A 20,874-nucleotide genomic window follows, 5' to 3' on the forward strand; every position below is an offset into this window, starting at 1 on the left:
GACACGGTACAGGGCAATCGGGCACAGGAAAGGGGAGGGGCCATCGGCAGCCGACCTTGGCGGTCAGGGCCGTCCGGTGGGAAAGCCACCTCGACCGTGGTAGGGAAGGCGTGGGGGTGTCCCGTGCTTGGGACCCGCAGGCAACACCAGAACGCCATGTCTAACTAAGGGCAGCAGGTGAGCAGGGACCCCAGCCACCCCTGCAGAGCCCTCCTCTAGTTCAGGACAGGAAGCACTGGACTTATCCGCACCTCAGTCAGCAGCAATTGGCCAAAAGGAGAGGTCCAGGGCGTTAACACAGGGCGCCGACTGACTTTAGGGGCCGGGTGACAACCTGGTGTAGGGCTGCCATGTGCTTGTCGGATATTTAGCAGCAACCCCGGGTGCCACCCATGACCCAACTGGCTCCCAGTTCTGACAACTCATAGTTTCCTAGAAACTGCCAAACGTCCCCAGGAACTTTAAAAGCATATACTTGTAGGGAGCCTGGGTGGCTCAGTCGGTGAAGCGTCCGACTTGGGCTCAGGTCATGATCTCACGATTTGTGAGTTCGAGCTTCACGTTGGGCTCCGTGCTGACAGCTCAGAGCCTGGAGCTGCTTCAGATTCTGTGTCTCCCTCTCTCTCTGCCCCTCCCCCTCTTTGCACTCTGTCTTTCTCTCAAAAATAATCATTTAAAAAATATAATATAATAAAACAAAATAAAAACATATATCTGTAATGCACAGACCTGGTCCCAAGGAAAAAAAAAACACGTTCTTCTCAAGTCAAACGACTCCAGTCACAGGACAGTGGTTCTGCCTGGAGTTCTGGGCTCAACTGCAGAGCCTTTCACGACTGACTGGTAACGTCTGCCGTCTGCGAGGGAAGGGACGCGGTCGTAGTGCCGCTGCCTCCTCCCCAGCTCAGGGGTTCTCTGCGTCCCAAGCGTCCAGGGAGCTTCTAAAAACAACACGTGCCTGGGGCCCACGTACAGGCTCTGAGTTCATAAATCTAAGCCCAGATAGCCGATCTACAATTTTTAAAGGCTCCATGAATGACTCTGAAGAAAAGTCCGAGAGGAGAGCCTCACGTCAACGAGCCTCTCAAAACACTGAAGGCTCCTGGTGCCGAGAGCCACCCCCAGGGGTAGGCTCTCAGGCGCTACAGCCCGAGAAGAAGGGGGGGGGGTCTGTGCATCCCAATGGCTTGTGTATTTCACGTGCAGGTCAGGGGCGCCTGTCTGGGACTTCTGGGCACAAGTCACCTTGTCTTTCCAATGTGACCAGTCTCTCTCTGGAGATGGAGACAATCACAAGATAATCAATACTTCACATAACCCCTCACTCTTCCCTGCGCCCCGAGATATTCACATCTGACTCAGTACCCCAACCTTTGCTGGGCATCATTTCCTTAGTCTTCCACAGAAATCAGTGCTCCTCGCCCCAACTTCGTGTGGATTCTACAAGTAACACTACAGCACGTGGACAGGAGCTGACGTTGTGGGGGGTCACCCTCCAATCCCCTCCCGGGGACGACACTCACGGTGAAAAGGTTGGACCGGCGCTTGGACTGCTTCCGGACGGGTGTGGGCGTGTTGGCTGTGGGAGGGACGTCGATTCGAAGCTCCTTCTGGCTGGTGCTAGGTGTTGACGGGACGGAGGAGGAATAGTCGCTTAAGCTCCCGCCTCCGTTGCTCGTCTGAAACAGGGAAACACCAGGGTTTTATTAACGGAACGCTCCAGGGCCCAATGCGCCACCTCTGCGGGGTCAGAGGTGACAGGTCAGCGCGTCGCGCTGGAGAGACGCCCACGTGATGGGTCAGATAGCTTCTCGGACGTGGCGAGTTGACCGGCATCAAGTAGAACACGCCCTAACTCTAGAACATCCCAATCATATCAGGAAGTTACTTTTTCTAAGATAAGTGACTTAAGAAAGAGAAGTCTCTGTCATTTAGTTAAAAATGGTGGGGGGGGGGCGCCTGGGTGGCTTAGTCGGTTAAGCGTCCGACTTTCGCTCAGGTCATGATCTCGCGGTTCGTGGGTTCGAGCCCCGCGTCGGGCTCTGTGCTGACAGCCAGCTCAGAGTCTGGAGGCTGCTTCGGATTCTGTGTCTCCCTCTCTCTCTGACCCTCCCCTGCTCACGCTGTCTCTCTCTCTCTCTCCTAGAAATAAATAAAAATATTTTTTAAAAAATGGTGGGGGGCGGGGGGAGTTAAAATGTAATTATTTTCTACTTCCTCTGAAAAATGAAGGGTGTGGCTGAAATGATAGGCCCTATGGCTCCTTGGCAGCTCTAGATCAGACGCCGGAAGAGCATGGTTTTGCTCAACAGAGCACAACGCACACTCTGAAAATCTGAATACTTGGGGAAGACATTTGAAGATGTGCAGAAAATGACAGAGGCGTACACCGGAGCCTTCAATATCCTGGACTCCACAGGCTCCTCCCGTAAATGCAGTTACTTCCTGACCCCCCAGGGGAACCGAAAGCGCCACACCAGACCCTCACGCTGCAGACGGGGCCAATACAACACCCGCCCAAGAAATGTCCATCGGAACCACATGCGCAGGCAAACCCGGGTGCACGGTTTCCTTAGCCGGCTGTGGGGCTGGTTCTTCGAACTGACCATTATCTTGTTCGCTTCCAAGTAAATAATTTGCCAAAATGTTACCATGGAGAGAGAATGGCATCTAGCGGGCCCAAGGGCGACGGCGATTACAACAGAGGGCTGTGACCAAATGTGAGCACGCAGGAGTGGGGTTAGCCGCTGAGATTTACCCACAACTGTTCAACCCAAAAGCGCACCAGAACCAGGGCCCACGCAGGGTAACTTAAATCAACAGTGAAGACAGCGGTGTGCCTGCACACCTCGCTCGGGTCTCTGGCCAAGCCAGCAGGCCTCATAACACAGGCAGCGTGAAGACAGGAAATGCTAAAGAATGATCCCCATAAAATCCGCTTGGCCACAGCGGTTTCCGAAGGTAATGCTAAGTCAATTACCAACATGCTGTTATTCATAAAGTTGAAACGAAAAAAAGAAAGAAAGAAAGAAAGAAAGGAATCCGCCTCAGAGCTGGCTGAGCGCGCTCTAGGGACCGCGACGCGCCCCTCGGTCCGGATGCGCCTCCCCCCCCCCACCTCGGCGTACCTGGCTTATGTGCACGGCGGACACCTGTGCGGAACAGACAGATGAGTGGCTTGGGGAGTTGGGCAGCGACTTGCAGGGCCCTATGGACAGCTGCTGCTTCTTCCTCGTGGCCACGATCTTCTGGGCAACTAGGGGTTGGGAGACACAAGAGATCAACGTGAGGCTGGCTTCCCAACGGGCAGAGATCACCGGCTGGGCCCGCAGGGCACCGCTGCCTCCCTCCGCAGTAGCCGGCTTCGTGGTTCTGGGCCACGACCACCAGCACGAACAGCCCATTCCCCAGAGCGTCCTCCTTTCTGTCCTGCCCCCCCCCCCCCCCCNGGCCAGACGAGCAAACGCTGGCCGGTGGGGTGAGGGCTGAAGGGTCATGTGGCAGCTTTCGGGAGTCTTCCCTGAGGGCTGCCCTTGGCCCATTTCTTACTTATGTCTTTTCCCTTCTTGCTGCTGAAACTGCACGTGTGTGAGCACCTGTAGCCCCTGCGGCCACGTTGGGGACAGAAGCCACATGTGATGGGACACAGGACGAGCTGGCCCTCTGGCTACACCGAAGGCCTCGACAGCCCTGAACACACCACCTCAGAAGCCTTGAACGTTAAAACGAAACCAACAAAAATACACACCTGTCCTGTTCAACTTATTCTAACGTGACTTCTTCCAGCTACTCTCAGCAAAAACGATGCTAAGAAAGACAGGATCATGTAACGAACCCCCTCCCACCTTGAGAATCAAAAAACCATTTTTTTTTTCACGCAGCCTAAAGAATTACCCTTAACTTTATAAGCTACTGCACAGAATTACATCCGAGGACATGTAATTATATCAAAGACTTTATTTAAATACATCACCTCACACATTGGAAGTTTATCTTAATCAATACAAATCTAGATTCAACCAGCCATGGAGTCTCTTGGCAAATAAGCTCGCTGATAAAGCATGCCGGGTTTAATTGGAAAGGAAGTCGACAATAAGAAAACTCTTCCCACACCAATAGGTGTCAGTCCAGAATAACTATAGCCTTTGTTTGAATAGATGGGTGGGTGTCTTTGGGGACTGGCTGTAATGGAGTTCAATGGTTTTCAATCCTTGTCTTGGGCCGGAGGATGGTTATTTTTAGAGATACCCGTGCAAAGGAACATGGCCCTCGTCCCTAGGGATGGGTTCTAACGCGGGAGGAGCACACGGAGTAGCCACAGACGGTTTCTCTTCCAAATGAACAACATTTTAATAAGGAACTGGTTTGTCCAGCGCTCACAGCTCTCACGGAAATGAATGGCCGTGTAAATATGATTACGTGAAAGTGCGGGATATAAAAAATGGTCTCGGAGATGAAGCAGCAGCTTCATTAATTACAGCCCACCTCCAAGAGGCCTCTTATCCTGAAAGGATGATATCAATTAATTTATCTTCCCACGGCGTATTGATCATAACCTTCATCAGCTAATCATGTTTAAATTACAGAGGAATATCGCAGCATTTCGTCATTTCAAAACCATTGGCGTATTGATCTGGGGGTCTTTGAAGACATATATTAGAACATTTTAAAAATCATTATGTGAACTCAAAAATAAAATCTAAGGTCAGATTCCAACCGCTGCAGAACACGCGCCATTCGGGCAAGATAGAATTCCAGAGACCAAAAGAAAGCGGACTTGAAATCATGACTGTTTGGGGGATTGCTAACATCCTTCTCTCTTTTTCTTTTTTTAAATTTTTTAATGTTTTAAATTTATTTCTGAGAGAGAGAGAGGCAGAACATGAGCGGGAAAGGGGCAGAGAGAGAGGGAGACACAGACTCTGAAGCAGGCTCCAGGCTCTGAGCTAGCTGTCAGCACAGAGCCCGACGCGGGGCTCGAACCCACAAACCGTGAGATCATGACCTGAGCCGAAGTCGGACGCTTAACCGACTGAGCTACCCAGGCGTCCCTCATCCTTCTCTTTTTGAGGGGGAGGGGGCGGAAGGGTTTAAGGGTTTGACTGTCAACGCTGATGCACTCTCGTCATATTACCAGCCTCAGAGCCGCGGTCCAGCCGGGTGCCCACGCACACTTGAACTTTACAGCTGGCAGAGACGAACACACAGGCAGGAGGAAACAGTGCTGGGCTCTTGGGAGAGCTCGGTAGACAGTTTCTCTAGATGATTTCTGCGCTAAGGGGAGACCTGAGAAGCTTTCAAAGACAGACACATCGAAGATGTTATAAAACCCTTGGATTTTGTGAAAATCCAAGTGAAAATGAGCGTTCTCGCTCTTCTGCTTGGAGGCTGGAGCTCATGGCCAAAGAGGACGTTTCTATGATGAGGCTTCTCCCCGAGTGCCAGACGGCTGTACGAGGCAAGATCCACACAGAAGGTACTACAATTCTCCTGTCCATTTAATTGTCATTCTACCACATTAATTACACAAACTGAAGCTACAACTTCTAAGAACCGTAGCATCTCTTTTCCCCTGTACTAGAACTTTTATTCATTTTGTCCTATTTTCCCATTTCCCCGTAATTTTCATGTCCTTCCTGCCTCTGTAAACAAATAGCAAGAGGAAATGATTTACGAATATTTCGTTCTGAAGCATATAGGCTGCTTCAGAGCCTAGGAAAACCCTTAGAAAGAGGGAAAAACTTAATACTGAACAATGAAGGCAGGTGACTCAGAAGAACAGCAGGAGGGAAAGGGGGCTGGCCTCCCCTCCATAGTGAAAAGCTGAGTCTACCCTACGGTTAACTGCTTCTATTGTTACTTGAATGTCCCAAGCAAGTGACCTGAGGGGTAATGTCTCTGTGTGGCTCACTTCAACACTTTGCTAGGTGAATCGTTCAGGTGCACAAAGCTAGAGTGCCCACTGCTTGCTAAGACAGTGAGACAGCCCATCCCTCGGACGACCTACCTTGCCAAAGTCAGGGTGAATTCACAAGAGTGCCCCCCAGGGTAGCCGGGATGGACGGTGTGGGGGAGGGGCGTGCCCCCTCCCCGAAGGCAATGGAATAGCAGACAGAGTGAGACAGTTCTCTCCTGACCTACAATCCTTAACTGCTCGTGATGTTTACAACACTAGAGGGTTAACAGATTTAAAAATGAGTATCACCCCAGATGACAGTGGCTGGGCCGTTTTGAACTGTCCAGTTTTTTTCTACATCTGCTTATTCAACACATGGAGTATCTTACATGTTTTAAATAAATACGTGGATGTGAATGAAAGGACAAAACAAACACAATCACTTGAGCTAAGAATCTGGAATCTGGAGGTAATGTTTCCTCAATTTTGGTGACATCCTTTACCAACTTTGGTGACATGAGCTACACCTGAGTCCTAAACGGTGTCATCACTATGTAGTGAAATGTTTGCTCTTACACCCGACACGCAAACCAATTTCCTCAACCTCCTGATACTTTAGTAGAAGGCTCCATATTGTTTACAAAGTCACTTCTGCCACCATTTGGATAGTAGATAAAACATATCCTTTAACGAGGGTATCCATAATCCGGGCATAAGGGGGTCCTGGGGGCTGGTAGTGGCTCTTACTTGATGTGAGTGACTGCCCTGAGATCGTTTTTTATACCACACTCTTCAGTAGATGTTCATAGATGTATTTCCATTCCTCAATTAAAAAGATGTTTATTTAAGAACTTAAGCAACAATCGGGGTGCCTGGGTGGCTCAGTTGGTTGAGCGTCCGACTTCAACTCAGGTTATGATCTCATGGTACGTGAGTTCGAGCCCCATGAGAGGCTCTGCGTGGACAGTGAGGAGCCTGCTTGGGATTCTCCCTTTTTCTGTTCCTCCCTCCCCCTTTCTCTCTCTAAGTACATAAGCTTAAAATAAAAACAAAACTTAAGCAGCAAGAAAAGTGAGTTACACATTTACTTTCTCCACAAATATAAAATTTCCTATTGGAAAGATGATAAATGGCACCCTTTAATTAGTGATAAGAATAAAACTCTCCGATAGTTCCCAAATAAGATTTCATTAAATCCTGGCACGATGCCCAATTTCTGCTTTAACTTTCTTTTTCCAGCCATTCACACTGAGCGAGGAGAAGAATGCCTGCTCACCGTGGGAGTCGGTCCTGCCCCTCACCCCCGTGTCCGCCTTGCCATGGCGCCTGGCAGTCCCCTCCGAGCGCTCACTCAGCGCACACAGGCCCTCGGGCCACAGAGGAGGTCGACGGAGCCGACAGGGAGCTGGTGGCCGGGCTGGGGCTCAAGTGCCGTGAGTGTGGCCGTGTCACGGCGGGCGGCAACGCCACACGGGAATGGAATGTATTTCCCACCAGCGTCCCCACGGGACTCTACCTCCTCCAGGACGGGGTCTGTGCGCTTTCTCCACCACTTCTACCTCTTATCTGGATGGCGGATGAGAGAGCCGGCTTGGTGACTGGCACCCAGGAGCTGAGATGCTGGCTCAGTCGGCCAAGCTCCATTTCCAGTCAGCCCTCCCCCAGCAGGGGGCTCTCCAGACTATTCCTCTGCTCTCTGACCCCTGCAACCTGCCTTCTGTCTCCAACCCCGGGGCTGAGCCCGCCCCTGCTAAGGCCACTGGTGACTGACTGACCATCTTACTTGACCTCTGGGCAGCATTTGGCATCGCTGATGGTTTGCTTCTTTCCTGAGCCATTTTCGGCCTTTCTGGACCCCGCCCTCCCCGGACCCCGCCCTCCAGTTCTCCTCGGGCTGGAATTTCTGCCTCTCAGCCTCCTTCTCTGGCTCTTTACATGCAGCTGCCTCCAGACTGCCTCCCTCAGCCTTCTCTTACCTCCCTGCCCTCCACCTGGGGACAGTCTCCTCCACCTCAATGCCAGCGGCTCCCCAGTCTCTCTGAGAGCCTTGCTTAGAACCTTTCTTGCGTTCTAGAACCGTGCATCCAAGTAGCAGGTCCACTTCTCCCCTGGGAGAGTCCGCAGGGCCCCGCCGGAGCCTCACCCTTCTCCCACCGAACCCCATGACTGTGCCGCCACCAGAGGGGACACGGCGGATTCCCGATTCTACCGCCAGAGTCTCAAATTCTTCTCCACGGCCACTGCCTTGCTCCGAGCCCTCAGTTTTCTGTGGCTGGCTACTGAAACAGCTTCCAAAACAGCCTGGTTCGCTGTAGCCCCCACAACATGCCGTGACCCTGGCCTGTTGTGCTCATGGTTCCGCAACAGCTCCCGGCGGGTACACAATTGTAACTGAAATTCCTTAACAGAACGGGGCCGTTTCATGTGTCCGAGGAGAGGACTCTCCACTCTGGTTATTTCCTTCCACGAAGACAGACGCCCCCTGCCCGAGCGCTCCTGGCCTCTTAACGGGACCCCTATGGGCGCCCGACCCCCAGCAACATGCTGTCCCTTCTCTACCCTCCCATCTGGGGACCTGGGTGCTTGGGGCTCAGGGGAGGGGTGTGGGGCTCCCGAGCTGCCTGGAACCCGGTGGGTAACACAGTCTGACTCTGGTTTCCACAGAAGGAAGCTCAGAGAAGCTTCATTTTCCAGTACAGCTTTTCCAGTAGAAAGTAGTAATTTAATCTCTCAGGGGCCCGAGTCTCTATTTCTTAATTGTTGGTTCAGAACCCCAGGGAGGACAAGGATCCCTTCAAACCCAGCCGCTGCCACCTCCCCAGCCTCACGGCCAAGCCACGCAGAGCTCGCCACAGAGGTCACAAGGCACCGTGCGCTCTGACGCCCACTGCACAAGTTGTCACCACCATCCAGAAAGCGCCCCCTCCTCCTCCGAGTCCTTCTCAGAAGTCGCACCTGAGCTCCGCCTCCCCCGGGGAGCCCACCTCTTCTGACCATCCATCCAGAGCCTCCATGGAGGCCCGCACCCCCAGTACACTCAGGGGCCAGGGGGCTCCCAGGGAGTCTCCCCCCATGGTGGGTGAGCTCTGCTTCACACGCAGGGGCATGCACACTCACGCACACGCACACAAGGGCATGCATGCTCACACAGTGCATATACACATGCACACTTGCACACACATACGTGCAAGCAGGGGCACGCACACACACATGCACGCACTTGCACACACACACGGGCATGCACCCTCACATGTGCGTGCACGCACACACTAGTGTGCACGCGGTCAGGGCCGACTTGAAGGGCTGCGGCCCCACTGTCCACCCCTGGACCCCTAGCGCCTGGCGTTACCGGAACTGTCAGCAGACGACTGTAATAAACAAGACTGAACCGGGCGGGTGTCGCTTCGCAGTAAGTCTGGCCCCTGCTCTCCACCAGTGGAAAGATCCTGGGGCCTGTGGCTGCCTGTGCGCTGCTTCGCACGGCACCGCCTCGCTTCTGCAACATCCATAGCTAAGCCCCTAAATTAAGCTTTTTTGTTTCATTAACGATTATGACATTTTTGGCATAGTCCAATACATGTCAGTGAACTTAATCAGCAAAATATCTTCCCTGGTTTAAACGATTTGCTTGAATTAATCAATTAACAGGAACTTTTCAAGTAGCACCTCTAGGCCGGCAAAGGTAGGGACCGAGGCATGGGGAGAGAAGGGTGACCTGGTCCCTCGCCTCAGTGACCTCCACCGTCCAGGAACCTCTTCACCCCATGTCAGGGGCTCCCGATTTTCCACCAGAGACAGAGGCACTGGGGACAGCCTCATGCCTGGTCACTTCTTGATTCGTGATCTGTGCAGACCCCCCCCCCCCCCCCCCCCCCCCCCACCCGTGGAGCAGGTCAGGGCTGGCCTTGACCTGAGGCTGCACCNGCTGGTCCCTTCTCCTCCCCTCCTCCCAATTCGCCGGACAGCACAGGGGACTTCACTAGCCAACTGATTTCGCCAGGTTTTGCTCTTGAATATTCTACATGATTACGTCCCTTACAACATCCGCTTCTGCTACCTTAGCGCCACTGTCTGCTCACCGGAGCCTCTTCTGGAGCAAGCAGGGCCCTTGGGTGAGTCCCGCAGGGAGTGAGAGCACTGGGGGCTGTAGCCAAGGATGGCGCTCTGAAAGCGTGTCGATTTGACGGACACCGAAGAGCCACAATTAGATGCCAAGTGGACATTTGGTAGAAACTGAGCCAAATCTGAGGAAGCGAAATGAGAACAGGAACTGAAGTATGAATCATAAACTTCATACAAACAGTATTTAAAATGTTTACAACATACACTTCTAAAAATCAACCATCAGGGCGCCTGGGTGGCTCAGTCAGTCAAGTGTCTGACTCTTGATTTCGGCTCAGGTCATGATCTCATGGTTCGTGAGTTTGAGCCCCGCATTGGGCTCTGTGCTGACCGTGTGGAGCCTGCTTGGAAGTCTCTCTCTCCCTCTCTTTGCCCCTACTCCATGGGCTATCTATAAATAAGTAAATAATCAACCAGCACAAGGCTCTAATTCTACACCACGAGAAGTGTTCTGAAAGCACACGGTGAGGATGGACTTCAGCTTGGTCTCTGGTGCCGCTACCACCCAGAGGGAATGTCCGCTGCGGCGCTCACGGCTCTTCCCCTGGAACCACGAGGAGACCTCCCATAAATAACGGAAACCACCGGGGACTGTAAATCTTCCGGTAACAAATAAAAGACCCTCTAACGTCTCAACTCAGTTTTAAATTACAGTTCAGTGATCATTAAACTATCTTATTAATTAAGAAGAAATTAATTACCAAATTATCTATGTACTTCTGAACGTGTGACTTCGTTAGGAATGAAAAGAAGTTGGAGGTGGGGTTTTTCTTGCCGGGAAAGTCTCCAAGGTAGTGGGTGTTACAGGAGGTGTGTGCTCCGTTTTGTGGGTGCCCCTATCCCCATCTCTTAGATTTGTTGTCACGTTATCTCCNGAAGGCCCCGCCCACTGGAAAATGCAGTTGGCGCACCTTCAAGGATGATGCGTCAATTCCATGGGGCTCCAAGCTACCCCGGAAATTCTGGACACCAAGCTGCATCCACCTTCCTAGGGCCAACGTGTCCCTGACCCTCGACGGGCACAGGCCAAGTGGGTGAAGGAGCGAGCAGGTGAGAACGTTAGGAGAAGGCAGGGCGGGAAGAAGCTTAAAGGGGTAGGCAGAAACACATTTTTAAGGGTCTCGTGTGCAAAGAGGAGTGAGCAGTGTGGACTTTATCCCTGAGGCTACAGGGGCCAGCAAAACGCTCAAGGTCTGGGGACGGGATCTGTGTTTGGAAGGACACCTGGTGTGGGATGGAAGCGGTGGGTCCTGTCCATCTGGACACAGACAAAGGGAGCGTGGGGCCGTGCGGTGGGCGAGGGGCTGTGCCGGAGCTGCTGTGGGCAGGACGCCAGAGCCTGGCTCCCAGGGCTTGGAGCAGCACGTGGGCTTCTGGCTTGAGACCCCTCCCTACAATGCAGGCACTCTCTCCTTAGGCCTCATGAACACCCTCACGGGGCACAGGGCTCCAGGCTGGCCATGCGTCATACTACCATTCAGAGCTAACAGAAGGAGTTCTCCTAAGGGGACCTAAGATCTACGCTCAGTGGCAGGATTTAGGTAAACCTCCATGGTTTAAAACCTTTCAAAGCAGATGGGGACACATGAACTGCTCTGAGTTATGAGTGTATTGATCCCCTTTAGAAAGACAGCCTGGAGGGAGTTGTGGGGCNACTCATACTCTGTCTCTCTCAAAAAATAAATAAATGTTAAAAAAATTAGAAAGACAGCCTGGACCCTGTTCCTGTTCTCCGACCTATGTTACATCTTCCCAGCGGCACGGGTGACCCGAAGGAGAAACTCATTACCCTCGACCTAGCGAGGCTTTCATCTTCTCCGCCCCTACCTGGACGGTCACCCCACTGCTCTCTCGGAGGCCGACGCGTCCCAGGCAACCCGCCGTCTGTGCCGACACTACACTCGTCGTTCTGTACGCAGGCCTGATCGTTTCCACGTTCCAACAAAACAAACCATAAGCCATCAGAAGAGCTTCCTACCGGTAACAAATATTAGTAAAGAAGGAAGGGTACCCCATAACCAAACAGGTCATAAAAATAACTGAGGGGTGCATGCAAATGACACGCTCTTCTACACACTTGCTTTCTGTTTCCTTGTCAGCGAGAACCTGACAGGCTCTGGACAAGAATCATCTGCTGTCAGCTGCGCCCTAAGCGAGTCATCAGGAGAAAGGGTGGGGGGTGGGGGGAGGGGGGATCCTTTGATGACTTGCCTTCCATGCATCTCAGCACAAACCATGACTATATTTCTATTCTGTTAAAGAAACACGGCAAATCCAAAACACGCCATGGTTTAAAAAGCCAAGTTCACTTTTGAAATTTTTTTGCATGTTTATTTTTGAAGGAGAGAGAGACAGAGCAGGAGCGGGGGAGGGGCAGAGAGAGGGAAACACAGAATCCGAAAGAGGCTCCAGGCTCTGAGCTGTTAGCACAGAGCCCGACGTCGGGCTTGAACTTGGAACAGCAGAGAAAGTCACAAACCGTGAGATCATGACCTGGGCCGATGTCAGGTGCGTCCTTGACCGAGCCCCCCAGGCGCCCCTAAAACGCCAAGCTCACTTCTGTTTCTTCTGGTGAAACTCTCAAGTCTTCCATGAAGTAATGAAGTCTGAATTCTTTATCTGAGATTCAGTTCTTGTCTGTATTCTTTTTATCTCGTTGTATTAAAACAAATTTATCTTCATTTATGTCGCAATTACCTATTAGGGTTGTTAATTTGCTGGAAATGAAGCTATTGTTTAATTGCTCCTATTAATCGGGGGATTTAAATGCCGACTGTAATAAACAGTTACCTTCAGGACAGAGCAAAGTCATGGCTGCTGACATTAATTTCAGAATTCCAGAACAAGGGGGGGCACTTCTACCATGTCCCGGGCGCTGGACTTTCTCTGTCATCTCACCGGAAGTGAAAGGACACATTAAGAGAAGCTGATGCTGAAATGTGGTATATTCGACGTTTCTCATGCACGTATGTAATTCTCTTATAAAGTTATTAGCTGTGGCCACGGGGACATCAAATGCGCAGGAAACTCACACCTCTCTTCACGACACAACTGTCCATTAGGAGTCGAGTCCCAACCTACAGCTGCCAACACGAATGTGAGCCCCACAGGGGCCGCGGGAGCCACGATGCTGACCGCCCGCTGGGCTCAAGGCTCTGAAGGACTCAGGGCCCCGTGTGGAGCCCCATGGACCGCAAACACTCACTTCTCTGAGAAAGAAGTGTCGATGTAACTCGACACCATATGTCAGCGGTCTTTCAGCCGGTGTTGCCTGCAGGCGGTCTGAGCATGCGGCTTCCGGGGCTCAAATGTGCTTCAATCAGCATCTGGCCCCAGGACAAAAGGAGGGCATTCCAAATGGCACTGCCTGGAGATCTCCCCCCACACACACACCCTCCCCCAGGACCGCATCTCCAAGAACAGGACGGTCAGTTCTGGGCATTCTGGGGGGGTTCTTCAGCCGCTCTGTCCAACCCTCGACACGTGCCGTCCGGTCTTGCGTCTGCCCTGCGCTCACAGCCATGCTGGCTCCTGCTCGGAACCTCCGCACCCTGGGCGGGACCTTCACCACGTCAGCCCTCATTCCTGTGCGGGCTCCTGGCTGGTTCTCCTGTCTGCGCACCTGCCCCGTTTAGATCCTCTCCAGGACTGCACTGCGCTCAGGGATACGGGGCGGGGGGTCATCAGAGCCCATCTCCAGCTGGGGGACCTCTCCTGCGTCTCGGCTGGCGGGCCAGCACGGGGGGGTTAGAAGGGACAGCACCACAGCCTGCATCCGGCAGAAGGAACGTGGTGCTCGGCGAACGCCCAGAGAAGCAGGGCCCCGGGCTGTGAGGGCTTGTGCTCCCCAAGCCCCGGCCACGCGGAGGACACTCATGCCACCGTGCTGCTCAGCTCCTCGGGGCCCCCAGGGTCTCCACACAGGAATGAGCACCAAGGACCTCAGTGGTCACTCAGGGGGAGCAAAGGGAGGGAGGAGGCAGCCCAGCTCTGCCCGCCCCCCCACTGCCCTCCAACCCCCACCCGCCACAGCACTCACACTTGGGGGTGAGCCCCACCCCTCAGGCACAGGTGAGGATGGGGTGAAACCTGCGAGGCATGCATGACCCTGTGGCTGCTGCATTGACACCAGTGACCCAGGGGGCCCCCGAACATCCCTGGTCATGCCTGAGCACTGCCCACTCCATGTTCACTCCGTGGGGTTGGGGAGGCGCCCCCACTGGGCTTTACGACATCCCTACTCACTCCCAGCTTATTCTTTCGTTACGTCACGGGGCAGGGGGTATGCGCCAGGCTGCCCGCGGGACAGGGCAGACGGTGGATCCCGCTGTCCCCACCACGCTGTGGGAGCATCCCCGTGGAAGAGGCCGTTCACTAAGGGGTCCAGAAGCAGGGCTCGAACCCCCCACCCCTAGCCCGTTTCAGAACTCGGCACGGCGCTCCGGGCCCCCGCGTGTCAGAGCGGGGACGGCTGTGGGAGCACGGACAGCTCTGCAGAAAGGCCCATGCTCAGGGTGGAGTGATTCTCGAATGCAAAATCCTGAGAAACTACAAATCCTGCAGGAACACCGAAGAATCCTTAAAGCAGGGAGAATCTGGAAAAGATGGCCAGGGAGGCACAGAACGAGAAGTGTCACGGCCACGGGACGAACAGTCAGCACGGATGAGCCCACCTTCCAACAGACGCGGGGACGGCATGGGGCCGCCGGCTCGGCGCTCAGCCCAGAGGAGGTGGGGAGGCGGGGGGGGGTACAAGCCACAGCCAGCAGAGGCGAGGGGGCCGCTGCCGGCCACGCGTCCCAGGGCTGCGCTCCGGGCATTGCCAGAGCCAGATGCTAAGTGGCCAGACCTGGCAGGCGTGGACACCCGGATGGGGGCGGGGGCTGGGACGCCGGCTGGTCACCTGGACCTTATGGACAGAGGACCTTCTACTTTAGGACCTCCCCAGCTCACAGGTAAGAAAGAAGACTGTGCTCTTCTGCTGTTTTGGGGCCATACGCTTACAAGGCTGAGCAGGCCGTCACTCAGTGTCCACCTCACACTCAGTATTATATTGCACTAAGTTGAATACATGATCGTTAATACAAGTCAAAAGAGCTAGAAAATAGCTAATGCAGGTTAGGTTAACCTGAAACGTAGAAAGAGGTGCCGAGAGCATCCCTCATGAGACTTCTGAAAGAGGGACGCTTTCTGGACTAGGTCACTAAGGACCTTCCCACCAGGACCCCGGCCAACACGGTGCCAAACACACTCTGAAGACAAGACATTCCCGATGCTACAATTAGAGCCAGTGCAAATCCGTCCAGAAGGCCAGGAGATGATTAACTTTCTCTCTCACTTATCCTCATGCTGGATGCAAATCAGCGTCTTTCAAGACGAGGCCAGTGAATATCCCAATAAATTGGCAATACAATTTAGATGGCAGGCAAGGACCAGAAAGATAAATGGCTTAAACAAAGAGGGGAAAAATGAGCCTGTCACTTCTTCTCAACTCATCAAGCTGTCTCGCAGAGAAAGTTGATGATTCCGGAGCCGACATGCCCCTGACGCCCCCTGCAGGTGAAGGCTCTTCTCCCGGGCAAACGACGGGCCACAAGACAGAGCACGGTTCACGAGTGAAGTGACGAGACAGACTCGGGGTGAAAGCGAGCAAGCGGGGGGACCCCCGAGGACACAGCGTCCCAGAAATGCAGAACCAAGAGACGGCAGTAGAGGTTCTTAAGTGTGGACACGGCGAAGGCACCGCCGAAAAAACTGAGAAAAGCATGAAACTGATCAGGCCGGGTTATTCGGGCCAAAGAAACTGCACAACAGTTTAAAGAGAGGGGGCGACGGGGGTCCACAAGGGACAGACAGACAAGGACCCCCACCGAGAAGGTGTGAGACCCACGGCCACGGCCACGTGCAGACTCTGCTGCTCCCCGGGGGACGGACGCAGGGACGGACTGCCGCCGGGTTCTTTTCCTGAAGTTAATAGAGTTTGATTAATACTGGCCTCGCCCAATGTATCGGGTCTAATTTGCTTCCTATTTGAAGATGTATGTTTAAGGGAGGAAAAAAAAAAGGGAGCTTCGAAATCTCTCTAATCTCCCCGTTTGCCACAAGCACGTTCTCCTTCGGAGAGCTTTTAACTTTCAAGAAAAATGGACTTATCTATCACAACGGAAGCTGTTTTCCTATTTCCAGAAATAATTATCCTTACAACAATCTCCATAAAAAAGACATTTCCCTCTTAAAGTGGGAGAGAAGATGTCTTCCTTGGAACCGGAGGAAATTATTTCTCTCCCCTGGCTTGGTTAATAACGAGCTGGCGGTGGTGGGCCCGGCGCAAGAGGCCTTCAAACAAGTGACAGTGACACACAGGCTGAATTATACAATGTAGTGTGATGCAATTAGGAAGAAGGATGACATGACAAAACAGATTTCCACTTGGTCTTCAACGGGGCTTCGTGCATTAAGTCATTGTAACGCTCTCCCCGCCGCCCATCAATTATTATTATGTAACCAGCGTCACCACCCGAGAAAGCCACCCCCTCAAATGTGCAAGATTCCTTCCGGCAGGTCTCGCCTTTTGGGAAACTACAGCAACATTAGGCATTTAAGTGAGACACCTTGGAGGGCCCGAATAAAGGGATGATACAAGAGCTCTATTTAATTAGCAGAGAATTCTGGAGAATTCTTCCCCATAGACCATGGTTACTGAAGAGTTAAGCATATCGTGTAGAGAAACTTTCCGTGTAAGTTTTTTTTTTCCTTTAACCAGAAATTAAGTTTATCAATTGCCATTGTAATTACTCACAGCACCTCAGGTAATTAAAAACGATCTAAATCTAATTTTATTTACATTTAGAATACCTGAGGTCATCGCTGATCGAGATTTCATGTTTGTGACTAATAATGTTTAAGTGTTAATTAGAGTCCAGTGGAGAATATGGATTGATTTTGAATTTGTAAGCTGCTGTGATTTAGTGACGGCGAGGAAGTCACACTGTCCCTCTCTGTTACCGCCAGTTTCTATGAATTATTGAAATTCTTCAAAGAATCATGCACGTATTTTAATTCCAGATTAAAAAATTCATTCATCTTCACACAAAAATAGTGGTCACAGTGACACTGGGTAGGAAAGTACGTCGCATGAAGTTTAGTTTCTCTGGACCCATCTTATTGTAAAATACCTGCAATTATATATTTTTTAATGTTTATTTTTTGAGAGAGAAAGACAGAGAGAGCGAGCGCACACCTGAGCGGGGGAGGGGCAGAGAGAAAGGGCAACAGAGAATCGGAAGCAGCTCCAGGCTCTAAGCTGTCAGCACAGAGCCTGACACGGGGCTTGAACTTGGGAACAGTGAGATCACGACCTGAGCCACAGTCAGACGTTTAACTGACTGAGCCACCCAGGCGCCCCCTTGCAATAATATTTTAAGCTGAACAACCCCAGGTTTGATTTTTTTTCCTCCGAAAATTTTCTAATGCAAATTTTTAAACCTGCATGGAAAGTTCAAAGAATGACAGAACGCCTCTCCACACCTGGATTCCCTAACTGTAATGTGTTACCACCACGGCTTTATTACACACCCACCCGCTGAGCCATCCATCTTCTTTTTTGATACATTTCTAATCCATTGCAGACATCAGTTCACCTCACCCTGATGCATTTCAGCATGCACATAATTAACTCACTCATTAACTGTTTAGCGTTCCTTTTTTTTTGAGATTAAACACACACAGGATAAAAATGCAGAAATCTTAGTCATCCCATCCCTTGAGGTATGTCAAATGTCATGGAACTCCAATCGCCATGACGATTCCAACGCTTCCATACTGCAGTGTGAGGGGGAGGGTTCCCTTGCGCCTGCACCCAAAGCAATCCTTTACTCCCGCTTCCCCAAAGCCCCCTTCTGATTTTTTTTGGCCAGAGATTAGTTTTGCCTCTTGAAGAACTTGATGTAAATGGAATCATCCACTTTGTGGCCCGTCACGTTTGGTAGACACACGTTCTGCAGATCCATCCACACTCACAAGTCTTCCTAACTTCACCACCGGCGTGCCACACACCGGAGTCCAGGGGGTCCCAGTGAGATACAACGGTCCGTCACTGCCTTCTGACACCGCTGCCTGGGGAAGCTGGTGCTCTCCTACCGCCTATGACCCCTCACCACCACCGTCTCTGGGCCCGTTTGGAGGAGTACCTGTGATTTTAGAACAGTCAACCTATTTCTAAACTTATTTGACCTGGGGTGTACGTGTGAGCTGTAGATAAAAGCTTATAAAATGACCCTTGACATCCTAAGTTCAAAACCCTTTCTCCTGGCCTCTGAAGTACTGTGTTAACCTGCCCTAAGAACACATCCATCACTAACAAGAAACTAGGGAACGCTGCCCCCGATGTCCTCATGGTTCAAAGTCACCAAGAAAAATGGTGCTAGAAAAACGCATGGTGGACACATTGGACACAAGTCACAGAATCACAGGTTCAATCCTCACACAGCAACCAGAAGGTCATGAGAAGCGGCTATTTGGATCCCAATAGTTTAAGAGGTTAAGAACTCAAAGAGAGTCCACACGGGGATGGCACTTACGGCTGAGACAGCCACCTCCTGTCCCTTTGGGACACACAGATCCTACGCACACCTAAACTTCAACACATTCCCAGGTTTATCCCAGGCTCAAAATATGTATGAAAATTAAATCTGCGATACTGCCGCTTCAACACCATTCAGGGGCAGTATTTAAGGAGAAAGGAAGTTATCGTGGGGCGCCTGGGTGGCTCAGTCACTTAGGCATCCAGACTCTGGATTTCGGCTCACGTCATGATCTCGCGGTTCGTGAGTTTGAGCCCTGTGTCGGGCTCCGTGCTGACAGTGTGGAACCTGCTTGGGATTATCTCTCGCTCCCTCTCATCTGCACCTCCACCACTCTCTCAAAGTAAATAAATAAATGTTAAAAAAAAAAAGAGAGAGAGAGAGAAAGAGAAAGGAAGTGGTGGGGACATTTATTTATTCAAAGAAGGGAGACTTTCGGCCTGGGGTCTGCAGTTCCTCCACTGATATGGCTACACATCACATCATATCTATTAACACGTGTTTACAAACAACCTTTTCTAGTGAAGCATTTGGGAGTCCATTTTAAGAGGAAAAAAACCCAACGTGGATAGATAAAAAGAACTCAAGTGTGTGCTAGTTAATAATTCAAATCATTAATATCAATCTCAAGAATTAGAGAAATTAAAAGGAATATTCTCTCTTCACTGCAGACCCTCAAAATACATCTGTGAACGAGAGATGTACGTAAAAGGAAAAAGAAAATCTGGGAATTTATTTTCTTCCTCCAAAAAAGTACAATGTAAATGAGAAAAGATAATAGTATCGTCTTTCATTTTTAAAGAACAGATTTCTCTTTTTTGTGATGTTTACTTTTTAGAGAGAGAGAGCAAGCGAGCGAGCACAAACAGGGGAGGGGCAGAGAGAGAGGGGAGACCCAGAATCCGAAGCGGCTCCAGGCTCTGAGCGGTCAGCACAGAGCCCAAATCTGGGCTTGAACTTGGAAACAGCAAGAGCATGACCTGAGCTGAAGTTCGACGCTTCACCGACTGAGCCACCCAGGCGCCCCCAGGTTTCTCTTTTGATGGGCAAAAACACACCAAAAAGACGTGGAAAAATATAAGGTGCACAGTATTCAAACGTATTAAAGGCACACCCAACAGAGGCTTTGAACGACATGCACAGGAACCAGAGGATGACGCTGCGCTCTGCACCTTGCACTGGTGACTCTGTCCTGGAGGGCACCCCCTCCACCCACCCCTGTAGCTCTCCTGGGCTGCAGCTGGACCCTCAGTGAGGAGCCAGCCCTGCTGTCCAGTCACATGCCTCCGAACGACAAATCCACACCCAACAGCAGCCGGACAGCACACAGGCAAGGTAATCTCCTTGCATCCCCGGGTCTAGAAGGCCAGGAGAGTCATCCCAGTGGCTGTGATTCACGAATACATAGCTTTGAGCCCCCTCGATCCTACAAAAGGCCAACCAGGACTTGTCATAAATCAAAGGCATTCCATTAGAGAGAGAGACATCTGATGAGAAGATTAATTTACATCTCAAAAGCAAACCCGGTGATGGGAACGGGAATTTGCTATTTTTCTGTTTTTCAAAACCGCTATGCCCTGGGCACAGAGGAGCACTGGGTGCTCCCCTTCATAAGACGGCTTTCAGGTGCTGGAAGGCCATTAACACCAGAATTAACAAGTGTCCGCTGGAAGATGTCTGCATTCGGAAAGCATGATTTAGTCTCCTATAAAGACTCAACTCTGCATTGGAGACTTTCTGGCCTTTATCAGCGTTTAGGTACCATAACATCTATAATTCAGCCCAGAAAAGGCATCATCGAGCGTTTATTATAAATCTCACAGAACATATAAGGCCCCTTTGCACTTCAATCATTTGCTAACAGTTACAATAAGATTGTATTAAAAATTTAAACTGCCCTACTTAAGCAATTTACCTTCAAACGTCCATTTCCAGGGAATGAATCCAAGGGATATGAATGTCGAACCCGTGGTCAGATTTATTGCACCAAAGAATATTTCTCCTGATACAGCTCTGATGAGTGAAGGCTAATGACTTTAGTTTTATTACTTTTTAAGCACTTAATGGGAAAATTTAGACATTTTCACAAGACTGAGCTTAAACAAGAATGGTGCATTTAAAAATGGCAGCAGGCAGAGCTCTGTGAGATGACTTTGGACATCCCCAGATTAAATACAATCAGAGCACATTTTAAGGCGATGACTAATATCACAGACTTGCCTCTACCATTATTAGTATGGTTTTTTCTCCCCCTAACATCTTAAATATTTCAGA

General features: G+C 51.2%; 1 protein-coding gene across 1 annotated transcript in view; it reads right to left on the reverse strand.

Moving 5' to 3' along the window:
* Window positions 1-20,874, reverse strand: part of AGAP1 (ArfGAP with GTPase domain, ankyrin repeat and PH domain 1) — a gene marked incomplete at its 5' end in the record, with an annotated part of 529,501 nt that overhangs the window by 265,321 nt on the left and 243,306 nt on the right. Inside the window, 2 exons of the mRNA XM_077758421.1 lie at window positions 1,524-1,679; window positions 3,129-3,256. Coding sequence (XP_077614547.1) covers window positions 1,524-1,679; window positions 3,129-3,256 — 284 coding nt within the window. The remainder of the gene's footprint in view (window positions 1-1,523; window positions 1,680-3,128; window positions 3,257-20,874) is intronic.

The sequence above is a fragment of the Crocuta crocuta genome, unplaced genomic scaffold (assembly GCF_008692635.1).
Source record: "Crocuta crocuta isolate KB4526 unplaced genomic scaffold, BGI_CrCroc_1.0 scaffold290, whole genome shotgun sequence".
Lineage (NCBI taxonomy): Eukaryota > Metazoa > Chordata > Mammalia > Carnivora > Hyaenidae > Crocuta > Crocuta crocuta.